At 45.5% G+C, this 19,815-nt stretch overlaps 1 protein-coding gene across 6 annotated transcripts in view; it reads right to left on the bottom strand.

The window, feature by feature from the left end:
• Nucleotides 1-932: 932 nt before the first annotated feature.
• The window catches only part of ZKSCAN1 (zinc finger with KRAB and SCAN domains 1), a 49,657-nt gene continuing 30,774 nt past the window's right edge, over nucleotides 933-19,815 (bottom strand). For 5 of the 6 annotated variants that reach the window (XM_082712885.1, XM_082712884.1, XM_082712886.1 and 2 more), the window contains 5 exons: nucleotides 13,377-13,892; nucleotides 12,977-13,130; nucleotides 10,667-10,758; nucleotides 10,261-10,387; nucleotides 933-7,879 (listed from right to left, as the gene is read on the bottom strand). In XM_082712885.1, coding sequence (XP_082569011.1) covers nucleotides 6,987-7,879; nucleotides 10,261-10,387; nucleotides 10,667-10,758; nucleotides 12,977-13,130; nucleotides 13,377-13,802 — 1,692 coding nt within the window. In that variant the 5' untranslated portion in view covers nucleotides 13,803-13,892 and the 3' untranslated portion in view covers nucleotides 933-6,986. The remainder of the gene's footprint in view (nucleotides 7,880-10,260; nucleotides 10,388-10,666; nucleotides 10,759-12,976; nucleotides 13,131-13,376; nucleotides 13,893-19,815) is intronic. The other variant, XM_082712889.1, reaches the window with a different exon arrangement.

The following is a 19,815-nucleotide window of genomic DNA, read 5'->3' as shown; positions in this document are numbered from 1 at the left end:
GAGGAGTCCAGCCGCTCTGCCCTGCCTCGGCATGCGGGAAAGCTGGGACCCCAAACTGATTTTATCAGCTCAGGGCCAGAATCTGCCACCGACCCCATCCTCCACAGCAGTGACCAAGTTCAAGAACGTGTTAGATTTCTCCCCATTTCTGCCTGCCCTGTCCCTCAATTTGGTTCTCTGGAATCACTTCCTAAGGCACACAAGCCCTCACTTTAGTTTCTGCTTTCTGGGGGGCCCAGGCCAGGCCAGTGGCCCAGGAAAAGGTGAACTTCCCCTGAACTGTGAAGATCAACGCAGAAAAATAACCTCCCCCAACGTGCCATCTTTTACTTACTTCAAGTTAAAAATAATTGTTTATTCCACTAATGCCCTGGAAAGCAAGCAGGGAAGAGTTAGTATTCCTTCAGGACCCTGAAACCAAAGCAGATAGAACACTTTGTGCCTTGATTCTGGTCTCTAAATAGGGCGAATAAATCATTTATTTAAATGAGACAAAGTAACAAAAACAATCGGAGTTTGTTTCACTAAATTATGCAATAACAAAACCAGGTTATTGGGTGAGAGGTCAGTGTCCAAGTTTGAACTATCAGATCAAAGGCTGACTACTAGGGTGTTCTGTTTTTTTCTGAGTTTCATAAATCGGTCAAAGGTTTTACTTCAACGGTTCCATCTTCTGAGAAGATTGTATTTGGGGGGGAATCACTGAAAGCTACTTTACTCCACGGTTTTTTGATCTGGCTGCCCCCTTCCAAGAAGCTACCTAGAACTTGGAAGCTCACATGAAGGAGAACATGTTCATTGCGTGAGGAGGGCCTGTGGGTCACAGTTCCAGTTTTTACCTTTGAAATTATGTGGGTTTTTTTTTTTTTTGCCTCATCCAAAATGTGAGCATTTATGCAACCAAGAGTGAGAAAAAACAAAAGCCACCAACATTGCCACCTAGAGGTGATAATTTATTGTTTTACCATGACCCAGAAGAGAAACGACATAAAGAGATATTACAATTCCCCACAATTTCCTTCCCCATCTGCTCTAACATTTGTCAGACACCACCAGCCTCCTAAAATGGACCATTGACTATAAATGCATGTAAATGGTAATTTGCTGCCATTTCTCGTGATGGAAACTTTAGTCCTCCATCAAGTTTTCAAATTATTTCCAATAGAGGAGTCCCCTAGCTTTTTAAAAAACAAACCACTTTTCCTCTAAGATTCCATTATTTACTCAAAGCAGCCTTCCTAGAAAGGTTAATGAGGATTTTAAATGAACAGATTCAATTTAAAAATCACCTACTGAACATCTACCAAGCATCTGGACTCTTCTACAACTAGTGAAATGAAAGGCCAGGTTTCAACAGTAATAACTTAATTCGCAGGTATACAAAGACGAGTTTCTTCTTTTGGTCTAATTTATTCTAAACTAAGAAACTAGGGACTGACAACACAGGAAAGGTTTGTCTTACCCAGTCTACAGATAAACAAGACAATGCCTGAGTTAGCTCTCTATATAGATTTAGGCTTATCATGTCGACCTGGTTGTAATAATCTATATTTAACTACAAGTTAATAAAAATACATATGTTCATTTTAAAATAATCGCTGATTTTCCTTGCAACATACCCCCCCCTTAAACTCATATTATTTTTAGACCAAGATTTTCCTGCACAATCACCGTCCACTGTCCCCCCTCCCCCCATCTATTTGATCTCACGGAAGAACCCCGGCTACTAGCAGAAGCAGCTCTAAGCCTAACATGCTTTGTCCTTGCTAGGGCAGAAAGAAACCTTACCTAAACTGTTGAGGTTAAGGTGAGGGGGAAGGCAAGCGAGCACAGACCCACCTGAGTGGGGGCGCCTGCAACTGTCTAATCCCTTCCCTGGACCCAAGGAACTTAAAACCCAAATCTGAAACCGGAATGAAATCCGAGTTTTAATGCCACCTTTCACTCACAAGGTCTCATTTTTTCCCCCCCCAGTACCTTAAAACACTCAGCCTCACTGTTTAATGAGTGCTTGTGGAAGGGAGAAAGTTTCACTTTAGGACCAATTAGCTCTGCTGACCACTGTGTAACTCTTAGATGAGGCATGATTCTTTAATGGAGGGGAGAAATCTTAAAGAATTTCTTTTAAAGCTGTTGAAATAACATTGCTTAGAAGTCAACCTAATGACTCTCCTTACCTTCCACTGTTTCAGGATAAAAACATGAGGTTTGTGGTATCCGCTGTGAAAACAGGACCAGACAATATGAAAACTATGTTCTCACGTTAAGACATTCTGTCGGATGAGACGTTCGAAGTGTTTCTCCAACTTTTATGTGACCTGCAGAATTGGAGATGGCTTAGCCTCCCTAGAACTTCAAGTTTGTTTTACAAAGCTTTGAAAAGTAAAACAGATAATTTCATCTTCAGATAGAATAAAAAATTAATTTGAGTAGCAAAATAAGTAACTGCTTTTAAATGTACAGTAGTGTGTCCATTCTAAAAACAAAACCTAAACCTATGTTAGGAAAGCTTTTCAAATAATGTTTATTGAATTCTCCAGTAGTAGTTGAAATAAAAATCTACTCTAACTTCTATAAAAAGATCTATTTATACCACTTAATTTCCTCTTCTCTGATTCTACATTTCACTTTGCAATCTGCAGACCTTCATTTGGTTTCCCAGATGGGGAACCCAGCCCCCTCATAAATATTTCTGAGAAGTTGCTCAGAGTGGGACACACAAAACCATGGCCCCTCTGGTAAAGTATTGCTGTCACTGTCTGACTACGTTTTAATACTGTTACTCCAATTCGCGTAACGAATGTTTCATGAGTATGGTAGGATGAACCTGGCTAGCTAGCTTCTGATGAGGACTTCAGGGTGACCAGACCCTGGAAGAAAAGGCGATCAACTCTAGGATAAAAAGGAGGAAAAAATTCCTTCACAGCTACAAATCTTCAAAAGCCTTTCAACAGTCGTGGGGAAGGAACAACCCAGGGAAGAAAGTTGGGGGCAGGGAAGGTACACAGGAGCGCAGCCAAAGGGAATATAAAAATGCTTCTCCAGCCTTGTCAGAAGAACTTCCTGCCATGCCAGGAAGTGGATGTATCCATGCCCATTTTCCAGGAAAGGGCCCATCTTGCTGCTTTGCTATCCCAAATTTCCTAAGCATGAAGATGAGTTAGTAGGGGAAGCAGGACTATGGTTTCCACTGACTGGTCAGGTTAAGTGGTCCCACTGGCCTTTCCAGGGCACTCTCCATTCTCAATTCATGGAGAAGCCCCTCTCCCCCCCGGAAGCTCAGAGAACCCATTTTCTTTGCCTGGAATGGTGAGCTGGCAGCTAAGGGGTCTGCTTTCTGGCTTTGAAGAGAAAACACCCAAGAAGCTGTATGTTTCTAGGAACCATTCTACTTCAGGGCCCTATTAACCTGTCTCTCCTAAGGAAACTTCCTAATTTCCTCTCCAGATTTGGTAAGCACCAAACTATGAAGGTTTTCTCTCATATTCCCCCCACTTCAGGTCTATAAATGGACTTTCTGTCTATGCCCACCACCACCCCCTTCACTACTCACTCCAAAACTTTGCTCTTTTGGAGTGATGTGTTCTGTCAATTAAAATAAAATACATTATCTGTCTACAGGGAATATACAGAGTAACAACCGGGGCCAGAGGTACAAAACACAGACACAGACATTGTGGTCATACAAAATATACAGAAGTACTCAGCATGAACAATTTTTGCCTTCTTTTTAGCATTTCCCCACTTTTTTTTCTTCTTCTTTTTCTTCTTCTGTGGATCCTCTGGGGTTAAGATCGAGCTTCCTCTGCAGTGTTTCTGAAAGTCATCACATGATTGGAACAGACTGACGGAATTCATTTTCTGTCCGAAGCAATGAGTGGTATACGTGAAAGTTTCCCTCACATACAATATTAATAAAGTTTATTTACAGCGTAAGCTTTCTGATGCTAAGGGCTGAGACCGCATGGAAGGCTTTGCCACACGAATCGCATTCATGAGGTTCCTTTCTGGAATGAATTCTCTGATGTATGTGAGATGTCAACTGTCACACATGTCAAACACGGCGAACTCTCTGTACAAATTTTGCACAGTCTCACTTTTATGCCTTTGATTGAATACTAAGGTTCTTACTAATCAGGATGCCTCAGAGGTCTGTAGTCTCAGGCTGTCGCTTTGCCTGCCAGGGCGGAGCAGAAACAAATTCCCCGCAATCTGAAGAACTGCACTTCTTGTCCTGGCAAGGCTTCTTTCATAAGGCATATTCTGAAGAACCTTCAAAAACTTCCATTAGGTCAACGAGCATGCTAATGGTTAACTACGGAGTTCTTCAGCTGTGAACACACTGCAGCCGGTCACGCGCTTCTGAACGTCCCGGCGCTGAGGAGCCGAGGCGAGCCCGTCTGACCATGACCCAGTTACGCTTCGCACTGGGCAGCCGAGGAATGGACGCGACGTGAACGGGTTTTCACGAGCAGCCGGAGCCTGGCTTCTTCAAAGAGCGCGTTTTCGGGTGGCTGCTTGAAGGGAGGGCGCCGGCCACAGACCCCGGGCAACCCTGGGGACCACCTCGTGGCTGGCGCGCGGGACAGAAACGCGAGGCGCAGGTGGCGCTGGACTTTCTAAAACACAGCCGAGGGCTGCGTGAGGCCAGCGCGCGGCTGCGGCTCTGGAGAGGCCCACGTGGAAGCAGCCACAGGCGGGCTCGCTGCCTCTCCAGAACAGTCGGCGCTGTGCGCGGTCCCCCGGGCCGAGGCGCCTCAGAGCTCTCAGGGCTTCCCGGGGGCGAGCGTCGGCGGCAGAACCGGCGGGGGCGAGCGAACCCTCCGCGGCGGCTCACTGGCCGCAGCACACCTTCAGAGCTCTTCCTCCGCCGCCGCCGCCGCCGCCGGACCTCCTGGACGCCTCCGCAGGCAACGCGCGCGGACCCGCTCCGGAGCTCCAGGGAGGTCGTGGATGGTCCCAGTCACAGAGAGAGGCCAGAGACTCGCTGCTGCGCAGAATGGAAGTCTGGTCTGGAGCTGAGGCCCCAGCTGCCCCCACTCGCTGGCTCCCCCTAAAGCCCAGCCGGCCGCTGGGCTCGAGTGGTCGGTCAGCGAACAGCTGGTGGAGGGTGGGTTTTCGTTGTTTCTTGAGGGATAAACTCAAACTCTACCTGGTGCTCTCCGGTTAGGCGCAGAGTCTTCAGGTCTGCTCTTGGTCTGCTTCTAAGTTCCCGCGGGGCTGTCCACCACCATCTACACGCTCTCAAGAGCAGAGACCTCTCCACCCAAGGCCCTGAGGGCTGCCTACGTCGCCCATGATTCCTGGCTCCCCCGGGTGTGTACCCGAAAACCGTCTGTCATTAGTTTCTAGGGGGCGTGTTGCTTCTTCCTGCTTTCCCCCCACCTTCTGCCTTCAGGGATGAGAAACAGAGAAGACCCTGTGCAGTCCAGGTGTGAGACGACCAACCACATCTCAGCTTGTCGCTTGTCGGTGAACTCGGAGCAATGAACACAGTCATTGCCAGCTAACGGCATCAAATACCTTTGCAAAGCTTCTGGAAAGTATGGGGGTGGAAAAACGCACTCCACACCTTTCCTTGTTCTGAAAAGCAATAAAAAAAAAAAAAAAATCACATCGTTTGCACTGTATTATTTAGTTACAAAGGATTCAGAAAGTGCCTAAATGATCACGTTGTCCATCAGCTGACTGAAGAGAATTCTGGCTAAGATATTTTTGCCCCAGAAAGGTATCAGGACACGGCCTTAGGAACAGTTGCTATTTTTCTGAAGATGATGACAAGAGAGTCGTTTCTGATATTCCATGGTATTTACTCACAGATCTGTGTGTAGAAGAGTCTATGCAGGCAGCTAGCCAGCGGCTTTCTTCTAGTCAGGACAAAAGGAGAGTCAGACCTTAGAGCTGTAGCATGCTTGCACTCCGAAGGTCGGCTTCACAAGCTGGGCCAGGCTACCCTACTTCAGGTACTCACGATTGACAAAGGACTTCACCGGAAGCGTAGAAGTCCTGCTGGAAGTCAGGTGGAACGAGTGCCTCTTACGTGTTCAGCACCGTGTCCAGTGCTGTCAGGATACAGACGGATCCCCTGACAATCGAAGCATCTCTCTGGGGAGGGGGCGTGATGAAAACCCGCATACACGAGACAACAGAGAAGTATAAGACAGTCTATGATCAATCAAGCGCTAACTTGTGGAGAAATGCATTTTGGAGTGCGACAGTGCTTTCGGGATTTCAAGCAGGGGGAGAAGGGTTTCGAATCATTGTTGCCGTTTCAGGAGGATTTATCTCAGCGATGAGGATAGAACCATCTACATTTGTTGCGGTCCTTTGGAACTGTAGACTGGTGCACATACCCTCTTTCAGGAAGAGCTAGAAATCTTTGGTTTGACACCGATCAGCACAGTCCTAGATTTCTATAGCTTTGGCAGGCTACCAGTGATCATATATATAACTTAACGTGTATATATAACTAGGTTGAGCAGCACGTCCCAATGCAGTTTATTTTAGCGATTCCTCTTTTTTTTTTTTTTTTTTTGAGAAATAAGGTATACCAAGATGTTGGCCAAGTAGGGCTTGTTTGCGGAAAGCAGCTTAAAAAACCCCAGTATGGCTTTCCTGGAGCCAATCTTAATCTTTCGATTCTATGTTGTGATTGCTGAGTCCGAGAGCGCCTTAAAGGTATCCTCATTACTGAAAAGCTGGACGTCTGACTGTATGTGTGCTTTTATCTTGTGTGGAAAGTGTGTGTGGATTCTCCATAGGACTAGCTTTTCCCTGCAGGGATCGTGTGAGAGGATTACACGCCCACCAGACGATGCAAAGGCGGAACACTGCTGATGGAACTACAAGGATCCTGAAGTGTGAGTTTTTTCCTTTTAATCTGTTGAGGCCTTCTTTTTTTTCCCCTCCGTGGGCACACATCTCTGAAGCAGTTTTTGGAAACAAAAGGGGGAAATGGCTTGTTGACAAATTCTGGAACTCTCGCTCTACACACAGCTTTTCAGGAAGGCGCCAAATGCATCGAGGGAGGCGGGGCTGTACTCGGAGGCCCGCTCTCTGGTGTGGATCCTGTGATGCAGAGTGAGGGTCGAGCTCCGCGTGAAGGCCTTGCCGCACTTAGTGCACTTATAGGGCTTTTCTCGGGTGTGAATTCTCCGATGCAAAATAAGGTACGAGTTTCGGTTGAAAGCTTTCCCACATTCACTACATTCATAGGGTTTCTCCCCCGTGTGGATCCTCTGATGCTTAGTCAGGTCTGAGCTCTGGCTGAAGGCCTTCCCACACTCGTTACATTCATAGGGCTTCTCCCCAGAGTGGATCCGCTGATGGAGAATGAGATTCGAACTGTGACTGAAGGCTTTGCCGCACTCGTTACATTCATGAGGTTTCTCTCCGGTGTGGATTCTCTGATGCAGGACCAGGTTGGAGTTGAGGCTGAAGGCTTTCCCACACTCACTACATTCATAGGGCTTTTCCCCGGTATGGATTATTTTATGGCGAATAAGGCTTGAACTCCTCGTGAAGCATTTACCACATTCATCACATCTGTGGGACTTCGCTCCTGTTGGAGCTTCTTCAGGGGTGTTAAAGTTTGAACTCAGGCTGAAACTTCTTCCCAAACCTTTACCCTTCTCCCTTGGACCTCTCTCGCCCGCGGTGGGTTTTTTTTCCTTGACCGTAGCTGGGCCCGAATCTTTTTTTTCTCTTCCAGTTTTTTCCTCAGGGTTTCTCTGTTGCCTTTCTACTGTTCTGCCCTGCTGTTCACGTTTTTCTCCAAAATCTTTCTGGAATCTTCCTGTTGTCTCCCCACGTGGCGCTGAGTCTTCTGCGACTTCAGCCTTTGAGGTTGATTCCTCATTCTCACTCCTGTTTTCACAACCTGACACAATAGAAAATACAAATGGCACCATTTTCTTTTGAATATGTGGGTTAATCAACTGACACTGTTTTCCCGGAAGCTTCTACTTGCCTGCAAAATGACCTTGCAGTATTAATCGGAGATGAAATCGGAGAAAAACAGGGGAATGAATCGGGACAAAAGGGAGCAGAGTTAGGGAAGGAGAGGGCGGGCTGAATGGGAGGACAACAGAGGGAGCACTGGGAGAGGGTGGGAATGCACACATGGGAGGGGGGCGGGGGGAGACCAGAGGGAGCAGAACAAGTTAGGGAAGGAAGGAACAAAGTAACATAAGGGGTCACAATTCACAGTTGTAGGATTTGATCATCCAGTAATTAATATAAGGAATATACATTAAAAAAAAAAAACATCATGTGGGGCACCTGGGTGGCTCAGTGGGTTAAAGCCTCTGCTTTCGGCTCAGGTCATGGTCCCAGGGTCCTGGGATCGAGCCCTGCATCGGGCTCTCTGCTCAGTGGGGAGCCTGCTTCCCTCTCTCTCTATCTGCCTCTCTGCCTATTTGTGATCTCTGTCTGTCAAATAAATAAAATCTTAAAAAACAAAACAAAACATCATGTTCTGTTTCTAATATTAAGTATGAGTTTGAACAAAGGGAATAGAGAGGTCCCTCGTAGAAACGGTAAGTGGTACTAGCCCACAAAGGAAGACATATACATAGTTAATAAAGGAAAAGTGAATACTCTGGTTCTGTGAGATTTTTAACAAGTCCACAGTGAGTGGACAGCACAGGAGCTCTGGCCTTGGCAAGTTACAGCGGTCTTCAGACACAGGAATTTCTCTCTTCCAGCGAGAGTAGCACAGAGCTGCCAGCGCTCCATTGTCACAGATGAGGGTGAGGAAGCAGCTGATTGGGGCATTAGTAAACATAACTAAAACCTTTACTGACAGACCAGGGAGAACACCCGAGAACAGAAAAGAAACTGGAAACAATTCTGGATATGGCCCACAAAGGAGATGATGTAAAAACCCAAATTTTACAAATGCAAAGCTGCTCCCGTCATTAAGCCAGCACATTAAAACACTGAAGTACATCTTTATTGCAGTAAAATTCTGTCTGTTGTTATTTTTAAATTGAGAATGAAAATTGTCCAATGCACATGCACTACTTTATAGCCGTTCACATTTATCTAGGAAAAAACCCAAGTTACTACAATTCTATTCTTTGTTTAGCAGGCTTTAAGAGCCCTTTCTAGGTGGGCCTGCACTACCCCACAGAGGCCCCTGAATGCAACCACGGAAAGCTGAGTAGTACCTACGCCCTGACTTTAGTGATGAAATCACTAGAAATACCGAACCAGTCATAAGAGAAGGAAATCTGTCCACTTCTTTTGAATTCCAAGCCAAAGTCCTTGGTTACTGGGATAATTCCCAGACCGTCTGCAACTAGTGTTTGCTTTTTGAAGTTATCATGGGGTAGGTAATACCCAGCTCAGAAACACAGATCAGTTCTTTGGCTTAATTTTCAGAATCTGGTTCAAAGAGCAAGTACCAAGAAACCACCACTCGATTAGGTCTATGGTTCAAAATAAAACCTGAGGCTTCTTTAGAAACTTACTTTCTTCAGCTCCCTTCACTCACCCTCCCTCTGTCCTCCCGAGGCAGAAGTCTCACTGTGGCTATCCCATGACACAACTCATTTGAGAGCTGCTTTGCAGTATGATCTTCCGGGGATAGAGGGAAGGGGACAAATGGGAATGTGTGTCAGTTGTGTCACCTTGTCTTATATGGTTGATGCCTCTGAGAGCTTGTTTTTGTTCTTACTACACGTCCGGGAGCAGACTTCTCCGCAGAAGATCACCATTAGGTTTGGAAATGGGGAATCCTAATTGTAAGGGACAAGTCATGAGTTAACACAAAGCTGCCTGGGAGCAGTGCTCATGGGATGGAAGAAGACAGAAAGCCCACGGAAGGATGACTGTTAAGTCCAAGAATGCGGTCCTAGGTTAGGATTAGACTGATGATGATTAGGTCTCACTCGGACCTCTAGAATAGGAAATACAGAATCCATCCCCTTGACAGAGGCGCCTACGCTACAACTGATGGGGACTGGAGAAGAATGGCTGAAGAGGTGAGAACTCAGAACTTAAAAGAGTATTTCTGATTTCGAACAGCAAAAACTACCTAAAAGTAAAAAAATCCACTTGGAATCAGGGACTCACGGTTTCAGGCTCTGAGGGTTAAGCGAACACAAATGTGCTCCCGCTCTATCTAGCCTGAAGAAAAGGGGCTCAGTAGCCTCTCAATCCTTGTCAACTCTGAAGTGAACACATCAGAAATCCCACAACTAACGAAAAAAAGAAGATGCAAAACAATCTTAGACAATAATCCTGCATCAGTCTTACCCTGGGAAAACACGTTCCCATAATTCTCCTGCCTGTTGTCCCTATTGAGATTCCTCCGGGCCAGGTTCTGACATCCCCATTCCTCCAGGATGAGGGACACGGCCATGTCCTCGATCTTCACCATTGCCTGAAATAATACGAGATCCCCACACTCAGTTCTCCCAAAGCTCAGGGACAATCCCGTCACCCAAACTTGGGAGTCAGGGACAGAGCTGACTGCAGACCTACAGGATGCTGGGAAAGAAAAGGTGATCATGCCAGGTTCTGGTGGATGGGGAGGGCGGGACTGGGGCCACTCTGTGGGAAGGGGCATCAAGATGGTGTCCGGGGTGGAGGGAGCTAAAAGAGCTCCAGGAAGAGAGGCAGACACGAGGGTCTCAGGAAGGCAGAGGGGCCCACCGCTCACCTGGGAATCTGCTGTGAATAGTGCAGATGCCATCGCCTGGTCTCTGGGACTCCCCTCGTGATGAGGGGCAGGAACGTGGGTGGCAGGGAGAGCTGAGGGAGGAGAAAGGAGCTGTGAGTAAAACCAGCTCTGCTCTGGGCCTCCCCTCCAAGAAGGGCCCGGGGCCTCTCTTTCCTGCCCCAGCACGTGTGATGTTCAGTGTTCAACTACAGAGTAGGTAACTGCAGAGAAGCTAACGAAGAGAAAGTATGACCTCTGCTATTCCAAGTCACAAGGAGTCATAAAAGGGTCCTTAAAATCACCTGGTCCAATCCCTTTCATTTAAAGAGGGGGAAACCAAACACCTAGAAAGTCAATGACTTGCCTAATATCACACAGCTAAGAGTAGCAGAGCCAGAATTACAACCCGGCTTCCTAGTCTTCCTTATCTATGGAAGTGGGTAACTTCCGGTCCATGATTCAAGTCTGGCTCACCATTTAATTTTCTCCAGTCCAAGGAACAGCACCAGAGCATCACAATCTCCTTGAATTGTGGAAAATATAACACGAGCGTTAACAATCTTTAGTGGTAATATCTTGAAACACAGGGCACAAAGAGTGGGTCCTTTCTGGCCATTTTTGGTCCTCCTACTTTTCTCCCTCACTTAGCCACAGTTTTCTGACTAAACGTTCTATAAGGTTCAAATGTCGATGAGACATTTGCTAGTTCGCAGAAATGTGGGTTGACACTGACCTAAGACAAGATGTCTAGCAGACGATCACTGCTGATGGTCACACACGATCCACTAGGCCATGTGTAAGAACAACTATACAGATTTTTAAACTGCAAAAATTAAAATCTTCCCTTGCCAAGCTGTATTAGATTTGGAAATGTTACTGGATAAACAGATGATGTTACTGAGCTGCAAAGACGTAAGAGAAATGAATTTGAAACTGATTACTAAACCTTGTAACTATTTCAAGCATACAGTTATAAAGCAAGCTAAAGCAAAATGTGCAGAAAGACCAAGTAGTTAGCATTTTTACCTTCTGAGAATTAGGAAAAAGACTCTGGAAGAACAGCCCTGAGAGGGATTTGGGGGTAAAGTCGTATGGCTGAATTCCCTGCAAAACTATTTACTAAGCATTAACGGTCCGTGCCCAGGTTTCTAAAACTGCTACGCTGGGGACAGGAAGCTCTAATCTGGCACTGAAAGCTACCAATATCCTCTTCAATTTTCTGATTCCCTCCGTGCAGAGCATGGAAAAACCTCCCAAACCCTGTACAGGACACGAGCGGGACTGGATGGACAGTGGTGGATCAATCATCACAACGCAGTGATTTACAGATTTCTCCAGAATGCACAAGAGGAGAATATTTTCTGAAGTTCTAATATTCCAGCCTTAAATGTCATCACAAATGAACCCTGGTTGAGAAATGTGCCTCTATCCACGCTTCTTGAACAACGGGATTTTTAATATGTTCTTATTTTTACTGATAGTCTACATACCTACTTTGATTTCTAAATTAGTTAAGGATATTGTTAGTATTTCCCTGAAAGGAAAAAAAAATTTAAACTGATTTTTACGTATGACCTTGAAATGATTTTTTTCATGTTCCTCAAACAAAAACAAAATGTTTTTTCCATCCTTTTCTGTTTAAAATTTCTGAAAGAGAGAAAAAGAGGCTATACTACATTTTTATACATTAATAAAATGTATTTTTAAAAACGATCCTTTTCAGGGCGCCTGGGTGGCTCAGTGGGTTAAGCCTCTGCTTTCAGCTCAGGTCATGATCCCGGGGTCCTGGGACCAAGTCCTCCATCAATCTCTCTGCTTGGCAGGGAGCCTGTTTCCTCATCTCTCTCTCTCTGCCTGCCTCTCTGCCTACTTGTGATCTCTGTCTAACAAATAAATAAAATTAAAAATAAAATAAAATAAAATTAAAAATGATCCTTTTCAAGGTAACTTATGATATTAGCCAGTGTTTCAAAACCCAGGCTGGAAATATATTACCTCTTCCCAGCAATTTTGTGTTAAAAAAAAAAAAACAAAACTGCTGGACATTCAAAATGCTAACAACTTCAAGAATCATGTAATGTCCACCAAAGTTCATGACATACATTTCATTTACCTTCTCAGTAACATTATCTTCTGAGGTTGGTCTGTAAATTAGATTCTCCCCATATTTAGTAATACTGACTATACTGTATAATGATTTAAAAAAAAAACCCATCATTTTTTTTTTTTTAAACTACAGGCCCTCAGCAACACAGTAAGGGCACCCCCACCCAGCTGGGTTTTTTCCCCACATGAAACCTTGCTTCTTACCGCGTGACTGTAAGAGGCGAGGTTTCCGAGGTGAATGCTTGAAATGGGACTGGGTGGCCTCATGATGAAGGTCAAAGCTCGAGGACTCCTGCACTGGATCCAGAGGCACCATCCCCCTTGCGAGCATCTCAGGTCCATGAACTTGACCTGGCACCTGAGGATAAACAGGGTGGGCTTGTGGGTAAATCACTTTTAAAACAGGAATTTAAACAAACCAAAAGCTGGTAAGCGGACCCCTGGACGCAGGAGCAGGAGGCCGGCACACCTTTCAGCATCCAAGCAGAGCAGAAAGTCACCACCACAAGGACGACGAGTGCCAGCTTTCCACTGTAACCTGCTCTTTGCCCCAAGCTTAAAGCCCAGGCGCTACTTACAGAGAATCGGTTTCACCTCGTCTTACCTGCTGTCCTGATAAATCAAGCTCCAAATCTTCCAGGAGGGTCACGGCCTCCTCCCCACTATCGGGACGGTATTCCTGCAGCCAGACTTGGAGCTCCTTGGGCAGGATGGAAAGGAACTGCTCCAGCACCAGCAGCTCCAGGATCTGCTCCTTGGTGTTGATCTCCGGCCGGAGCCACTGATGACAAAGTTCCTTCAGTCGACTCAGAGCCTCCCGAGGCCCAAAAGTGTTCTGGTAACAGAAGTGCCTGAACCGCTGGCGGAAAATCTCCGGGTCGGGAGGCGGCGTCTCCTGCAGGCCGGAATCCTGCCCCCACATGTGGTCTTCTTCATCTTCCTCTTCTACCTTCACTATCACGATCCCATCCTTCTCCTGGGCAGCCTGGGGGGACAGACCTGTGGCTTCCCTGGACTCTGCAGTCATCATTCAGGCTCAGGGGGTGGACTTGATCCAAACAGGGTCTGTGCTCTCCTTCCTGGCCTAGGAGATGTTCGCTGGTATGTTTCAGTGCCGTTCCTGACACAGGAAACAAAATTATTAGTACTTTTATGAGAAGTGACCTGTGTTATTAGCACTTCACACAGAGCTGGACATCGAGGCACTGAAAACACCTCTGAAAGGCAAAAGAAAAAGCCTCCAGAGGTGCACTGTTTTCACGGTCACTTTATATCTTAAGGTTTCCAGAGCTGTCTCGGTCGGGAGAGCAAGTGACTCTCTTGATCTTGGGGTGCTGAGTTTGAGCTCCACACTGGGTGTAGGGATTACTTAAAAATAAAATCTTAAAAGGGGTGCCCGGGAGGCTCAGTCAGTTAAGCGCCTGATTAGGCTTAGGTCATGATCTCAGGGTCTTGGGATTGAGCCCCGTGTTGGGCTCCCAGCTCAGCAGGGAGTCTGCTAGGCCCTCTCCCTCTACCCCTCCCCCTGCCTGTGCTGTCTCCATCTCTCTCAGGTAAAGAAAATGGTTTTAAAAGATTGAATTTATTTATTTGATACACAGAGAGAGAGATCGCAAATAGGCAGAGCAGCAGGCAGAGAGACAGGGGGAAGCAGGCTTCCTGCTAAGCAGAGAGCCCAATGTGGGGCTTGATCCCAGGACCCTGAGATTATGACCCAAAGCTGAAGGCAGAGGCTTACCCCAATGAGCCACCCAGGTGCCCCTCGGGTAAAGAAATTCTTAAAAAAAGAAAAAAAAAATGGTTTGCAGAGAGAAACCTCCACTAGGCCAATTCGAGCCTCGGGACTCTGCGTGAGTCTGAACACCTAAGCTTCCGGGGGACGGCAGGTTAGGACACCAGACACTTAAGCACTCAGCCTGGTGAGAGAAGAGCCTTAGCGGGAGCCAGGCATCAGGCTTCAAGCAGTCCTCGCATCATCTTCTTTCCTCCCCCAGCAGCCCCAGCAAGGAGCCACAACCACTAGTGCCATTTTACAGATGGCACGTTGCGACTGCCACCAACACCCTCCCTTGGTTCAATGCTGACCGGTCCCATGTCACTGAGTGCATCCCAAGGAAAAAGTGGGAGCCTCCCTCCCCCACAGAGAGCTGCCAAAGTGCTCTTGTTTCGCATGCTCACTCTTAGGTACTGTGGCATTTCCCAGTTTATCTGAGACCAGTTATGTGGAATAACAGATTATTTTATCTACATTGAATGAATCCTGCTTTCATAAGAGAGAAGAATGGGGGCTGGGCGAAGGGGGTCAAATGAGAGACTTCCGGGTCTCAAATAAATGAGCCACAGGATATAATACACACAGTGGTGACCGGAGTTAGTAATACTGTGTCGTGTTATCTGAAAGTTGCCAAGTGATCTTAAAAATTCTCATCACAAGAAAAAACATTCTGGGTGCCTGGGTGGCTCAGCTGGTTTAGTGTTTGCCTTTGGCTCAGGTCATGATCGTAGAGTTCCAGGATCGAGTCCCACATCGAGCTGCCTGCTCTGCAGGGAGTCTGCTTTTCCCTCTCCCTCTGCTGACCCTCTGCTTGTGCTCTCTCTCTCAATTAAATAAGGAAAATCTTAAAAAAAAAAAAAAATCTTTATGTTAAAAAAAAGCAAAAAAAAAAATCTGATATTTTTTTCTAGATGTTAACTAGATTAACTATGATCATTCTGCCCAAATATCAAATCATTACTTTGTATACCTGCAACTCCCATATCGTTATATGTCGATTACAGCTCAAAAGAAAAGAAAAAAGACAAGCAGCCTAAAGACTTTGGCAGAGAAACTACAATTTGAGGAGATGCTAATGGTGCAGATACCTGTGAAGAAACAAATAGTACAGATGAAGCTTCTATCTACAGAAAGGTCTTACTCACCCAGATTAGGAAGTAAAAACCAATGTCAATCTAAAATCAAACAAGATGTCAACCAATAAGTAACAAAGTAGCTGGAAAAAATGTTACAAAAGACTATTATGGGGCACTTGAGTGGCTCAGTTGGTTAAGCAACTGCCTTTGGGTCAGGTCATGATCCCAAGGGTCCTGGAATCGAGTCCCACATCCGGCTCCTTGCTCAGTGGGAACCCTGCTTCTTCCTCTCTCTCTCTACCTACTACTCTGCCTGCTTGTGTTCTCTCTGTCAAATAAATAAATAAATAAATAAATAAATAAATAAATAAAAAGACTATTATGGTAACAGTCCTATGCTGGGAAACAGTTCCACTGTTATGTAATTTTTATTGCCAAAAATGATACTCAGTATCCCAGAAAAACTTCATCATCTATACATTTGAAAAACAAGTAAATAATTTCTACTGTTTAAAATCCTCCAAATGAAGAATTTTATGAATCTTAAAAATCTGGTTTTTAAAACATGAAACACCTTTTGATTTTTTTTTTTTTTAAAGTAGGCTCTATGCCCAATGTGGGGCTTGAACCATTGATCATGCCCTACTGACTGAGCCAGCCAGGCATCCCACCTTTTGATGAGTTTTTAAGAACAGGTGATTTAAAGGTATGGGAAATGGAGATGCACTAGCTGAATTTCAACCACCAAAATTTAGCACGGTGGACAGGACCAGTCATGAGTTACTAAGCGGAGCTGACAATGTGTTTTCTTCCACTTGAATTGACAAATCTTTGTGAGGTTTTCTTTTTCAATTCAACAGCACCGAATTCAAGGTTTAGAAACAGAGCATCCAACTGCTGTACCATCCAAAGCCAGAAATTTTATTTATTTATATTTTTGAGATTTTATTTATTCGAGAGAGACAACATAAGTGGTGAGGAGGGGCAGAGGGAGAAGCAGACTCCCCGCTGAGCAGGGAGCCAGACACAGGGCTCCATCCCAGGACCCTGAGATCATGACCTGAGCCAAAGGCAGACACTTAACCAAGGGAGCCACCCAGGCGCCCCTCAAGTCAGGAATTTTAAACTAGCAAGGAAATTTTAATTACATGGCTCTCATGAAAAAGATTATAAATAATTTTGATGGAAAAGGAATCTCGTGCATTTAAAGCACAAAAATTATTTTTCAATAGCACAATTTAATGTATTTTTTTGGTTTTATTATACAAAATGCTGGGATAAGAGTGCATGTATACAATTTTTAAAGTAATTTTTACAGATAGGAGTGTGTGTCCAAAAACAGGTTGGGAGAGGGCTGTTTTTTGTTTCGTTTTGTCTTTAGCAGTACGCTTCATGAATTTGCAGGGCATCCCTGTGCGGAGGCCACGTTCATCTTCTCCGTATCATTCTAGCTCGAGCATACTTGACGCCAAAGTGAGGACTGTTTCAGTGGCAAAAACTATGATTTAATCTGAGATTTACCACACAGATTAGTTTTTCTATCTTAACTTTTTTGCCCTTAAAAAAAAATTAAAGTCCTCAGGCGCGTGGGTGGCTCAGTGGGTTAGGCCGCTGCCTTCGGCTCAGGTCATGATCTCAGGGTCCTGGGATCGAGTCCCGCATCGGGCTCTCTGCTCAACAGGGAGCCTGCTTCCATCTCTCTTTCTCTCTCTCTGCCTGCCTCTCCATCTACTTGTGATCTCTATCAAATAAATAAATAAAATCTTTTAAATAAATAAATAAATAATAAAAAGAAAAAAAATTAAAGTCCTTATTAAAGTAGCAGACTATGAGGATGATTAAAAAAAAAAAAAAAAAAAAAAAACTACCTCCAAAAAGGCTTTCTATATAAACTGAGAGAATGTGAGGATTCAGTCCTTTTTTTCCCCATGATTTTTAAGCTGGTGAAGCCCAGGGCAAACCATCCTCCAGCCCTGCCCACTGATTTCCTTCAGACCAGTTCTGCACCCACCGTCCTTGCTGCAGTAAAACAGATGTTTCTCAACTTCAGAGCGGCTTTTGTAAAGTCCTTCCAGCTACAATCATTCAAATTCCTAAACATCTCCAGATCTACAGTAGGCAGTGTCCTCCTAGACTGCAGGGAACACAGAGATGACTCCCATTTTTACATAAATAATTATAGTACAAAGCAGAACGTGCCAACCGTTCTAAGGAGGTTTCAACACCAGCGCTAGAGGAGCTAGCGAAATAACTCATGTGTCAACAAGGCAGCTTCTAGCAAGAGGCACCCTGGAGCTGGGGCATCAGAATGGCCAAGACCTCCCTGGGAACGCTTCCTCCACCGGAAGAGGCAGTGAGTGGGCAGACCGAGAGATCACTCCTAGCTTCTTCTCAACTAGAGGCTAAATAATTCCTATGAGCCTTAGTTTCTCTAATTTCATTCTGCAAAGTCAAAAGAAAGACTACCTTTTCCTGCTATGCCTCCCACGATTACTTTCTACCACCCTAATTCAGGCTCCCCATCTCCCGTCTAGACTGGTGACAGGGTCCCCTGGTTTCCCAGCTGCAATTTCTCCCCAGTCCAACACGATTTGTTAACCGAGGTTGGTGCAGTATTGTCAAAGAATGCTTCTGGTCATTCCCTCCTTCCCCTCAATTAGAGTCAGTGAATCTACCAAGTTCATGTTCAAAGAATACACCTTAGTCTACTTTTTCAGTCTGATCTCCCACTACTTTTGTTAGTAGTGACTCCCCCACTCTGCATGCACATGCACGCACACACAGACACACACAGACACACACAGACACAGACACAGACACACACATTTCAGCCCATCTGGCCATTTATGTTCCGTTCGCACAAGGTGTGATGTTCCCTCTTCAAGCCTCTGCTGTGCACAATTTCCCACCATAACAACTTTGTTGGTCCAATTTGTACTTACTCTTCAAAATACAGAATCTCTCTTGATATTCCAAATTAAATAAGATACCTTCCTCTTCTGAACACCCTCGATCTTTCTTCTTATTTATGTCACGTATATTCTCCTCATATTATCTGGGCTGCAGTTTCTATCACTTCCCAACTAAATTCTAAGCCCCTCGAAGACGGAAAAGTCGTCTTTGTACTTACCCGTTAGAGGACCTGGCAGTTTAATTCCAAAAACAAGAAGTACTCAAAATAGCACCTCTCCCCCTGCCACTTATTTCCCATTAGTGGCAATTAGTGATCAGATATTCTACTAATACCTTAGTCACTAAAACCCAGGATCTCACCTGCCTGGATTCCTCTCCTTACATGGATTCAAGGAGAACTGAATTCCTTGCTTGGTCTCCAAGCACCGGGGAGAATGATCGAGATCCATCAGGTGCCCCTTCCCTCTACTACATGCCCTACCTTACTCTCAGATTATTTTTACCAAAACTCGATGCCTTCCAGGCACCACCCCCCCAGTACCTGGTCCTAGCTTCCCCTCACAGTTCACGGCCCATCACTGATTTCTTCCCCTCTCCCGTGTGAGCCTTTTCTAACCACAAAACGAGCATCTTCTAATGAGGCCTTGGATTCTGATCGCCATCCATGTCTCCCGGCGCAGCAGTGTCTGGTATTTCCTCTCCCAGTCTCCTCTGCCTTTTGAAATCCTCCTCATTCTTCAGAGCTTAGCTGAAATGCCACTCCGCCCTCATCGTTGTTCCATTCAAGAACATTCACTCAGAGGCCTAACAGTAGGGGCGGGTGTTCACTGAGTGCTGTCTGTGGACCAGATATGAAGTTTTGCACCGAACAGTCTCAGCAGAGAGCAGCTACTATTATCACCTCCCTTTACACTGCCAAAACTCAAGTTTACTGACGTTAAAGAACACACCCAAGGTCATACAGCAATTAAAGGGTAGAGCCAGGATTTGAAGTTCCGTCTGTGGGACCCCTCAGTTCAAGCTCTAACCACCATACAGAGCTCATTCTGTCCCAACACGTGCGGTAAGCAAGAGCTACTGGGTACACACCCATTCTTTTCAAGAGGGGGACCGAGGAAGGATGATGACCCAGAATGGGCCTCATCTGTCACCCGCTGTTTTTACCAGAGAGCAGTGTGGCTAAGGAGACACAGCAGGAGATGCGAGTAGGAATCATGTCAAATCTAATGGGGTCGGGGGGTGGGGGGGACCATCCAACAGGAAAATTGAGCAGGACAGAT

The sequence above is a fragment of the Mustela nivalis genome, assembly GCF_964662115.1.
Source record: "Mustela nivalis genome assembly, chromosome: 19".
Classification (NCBI taxonomy): Eukaryota; Metazoa; Chordata; class Mammalia; order Carnivora; family Mustelidae; genus Mustela; species Mustela nivalis.
Note: the sequence above shows the minus strand (reverse complement) of the source record. Positions and strands in the feature narration are given on the sequence as shown.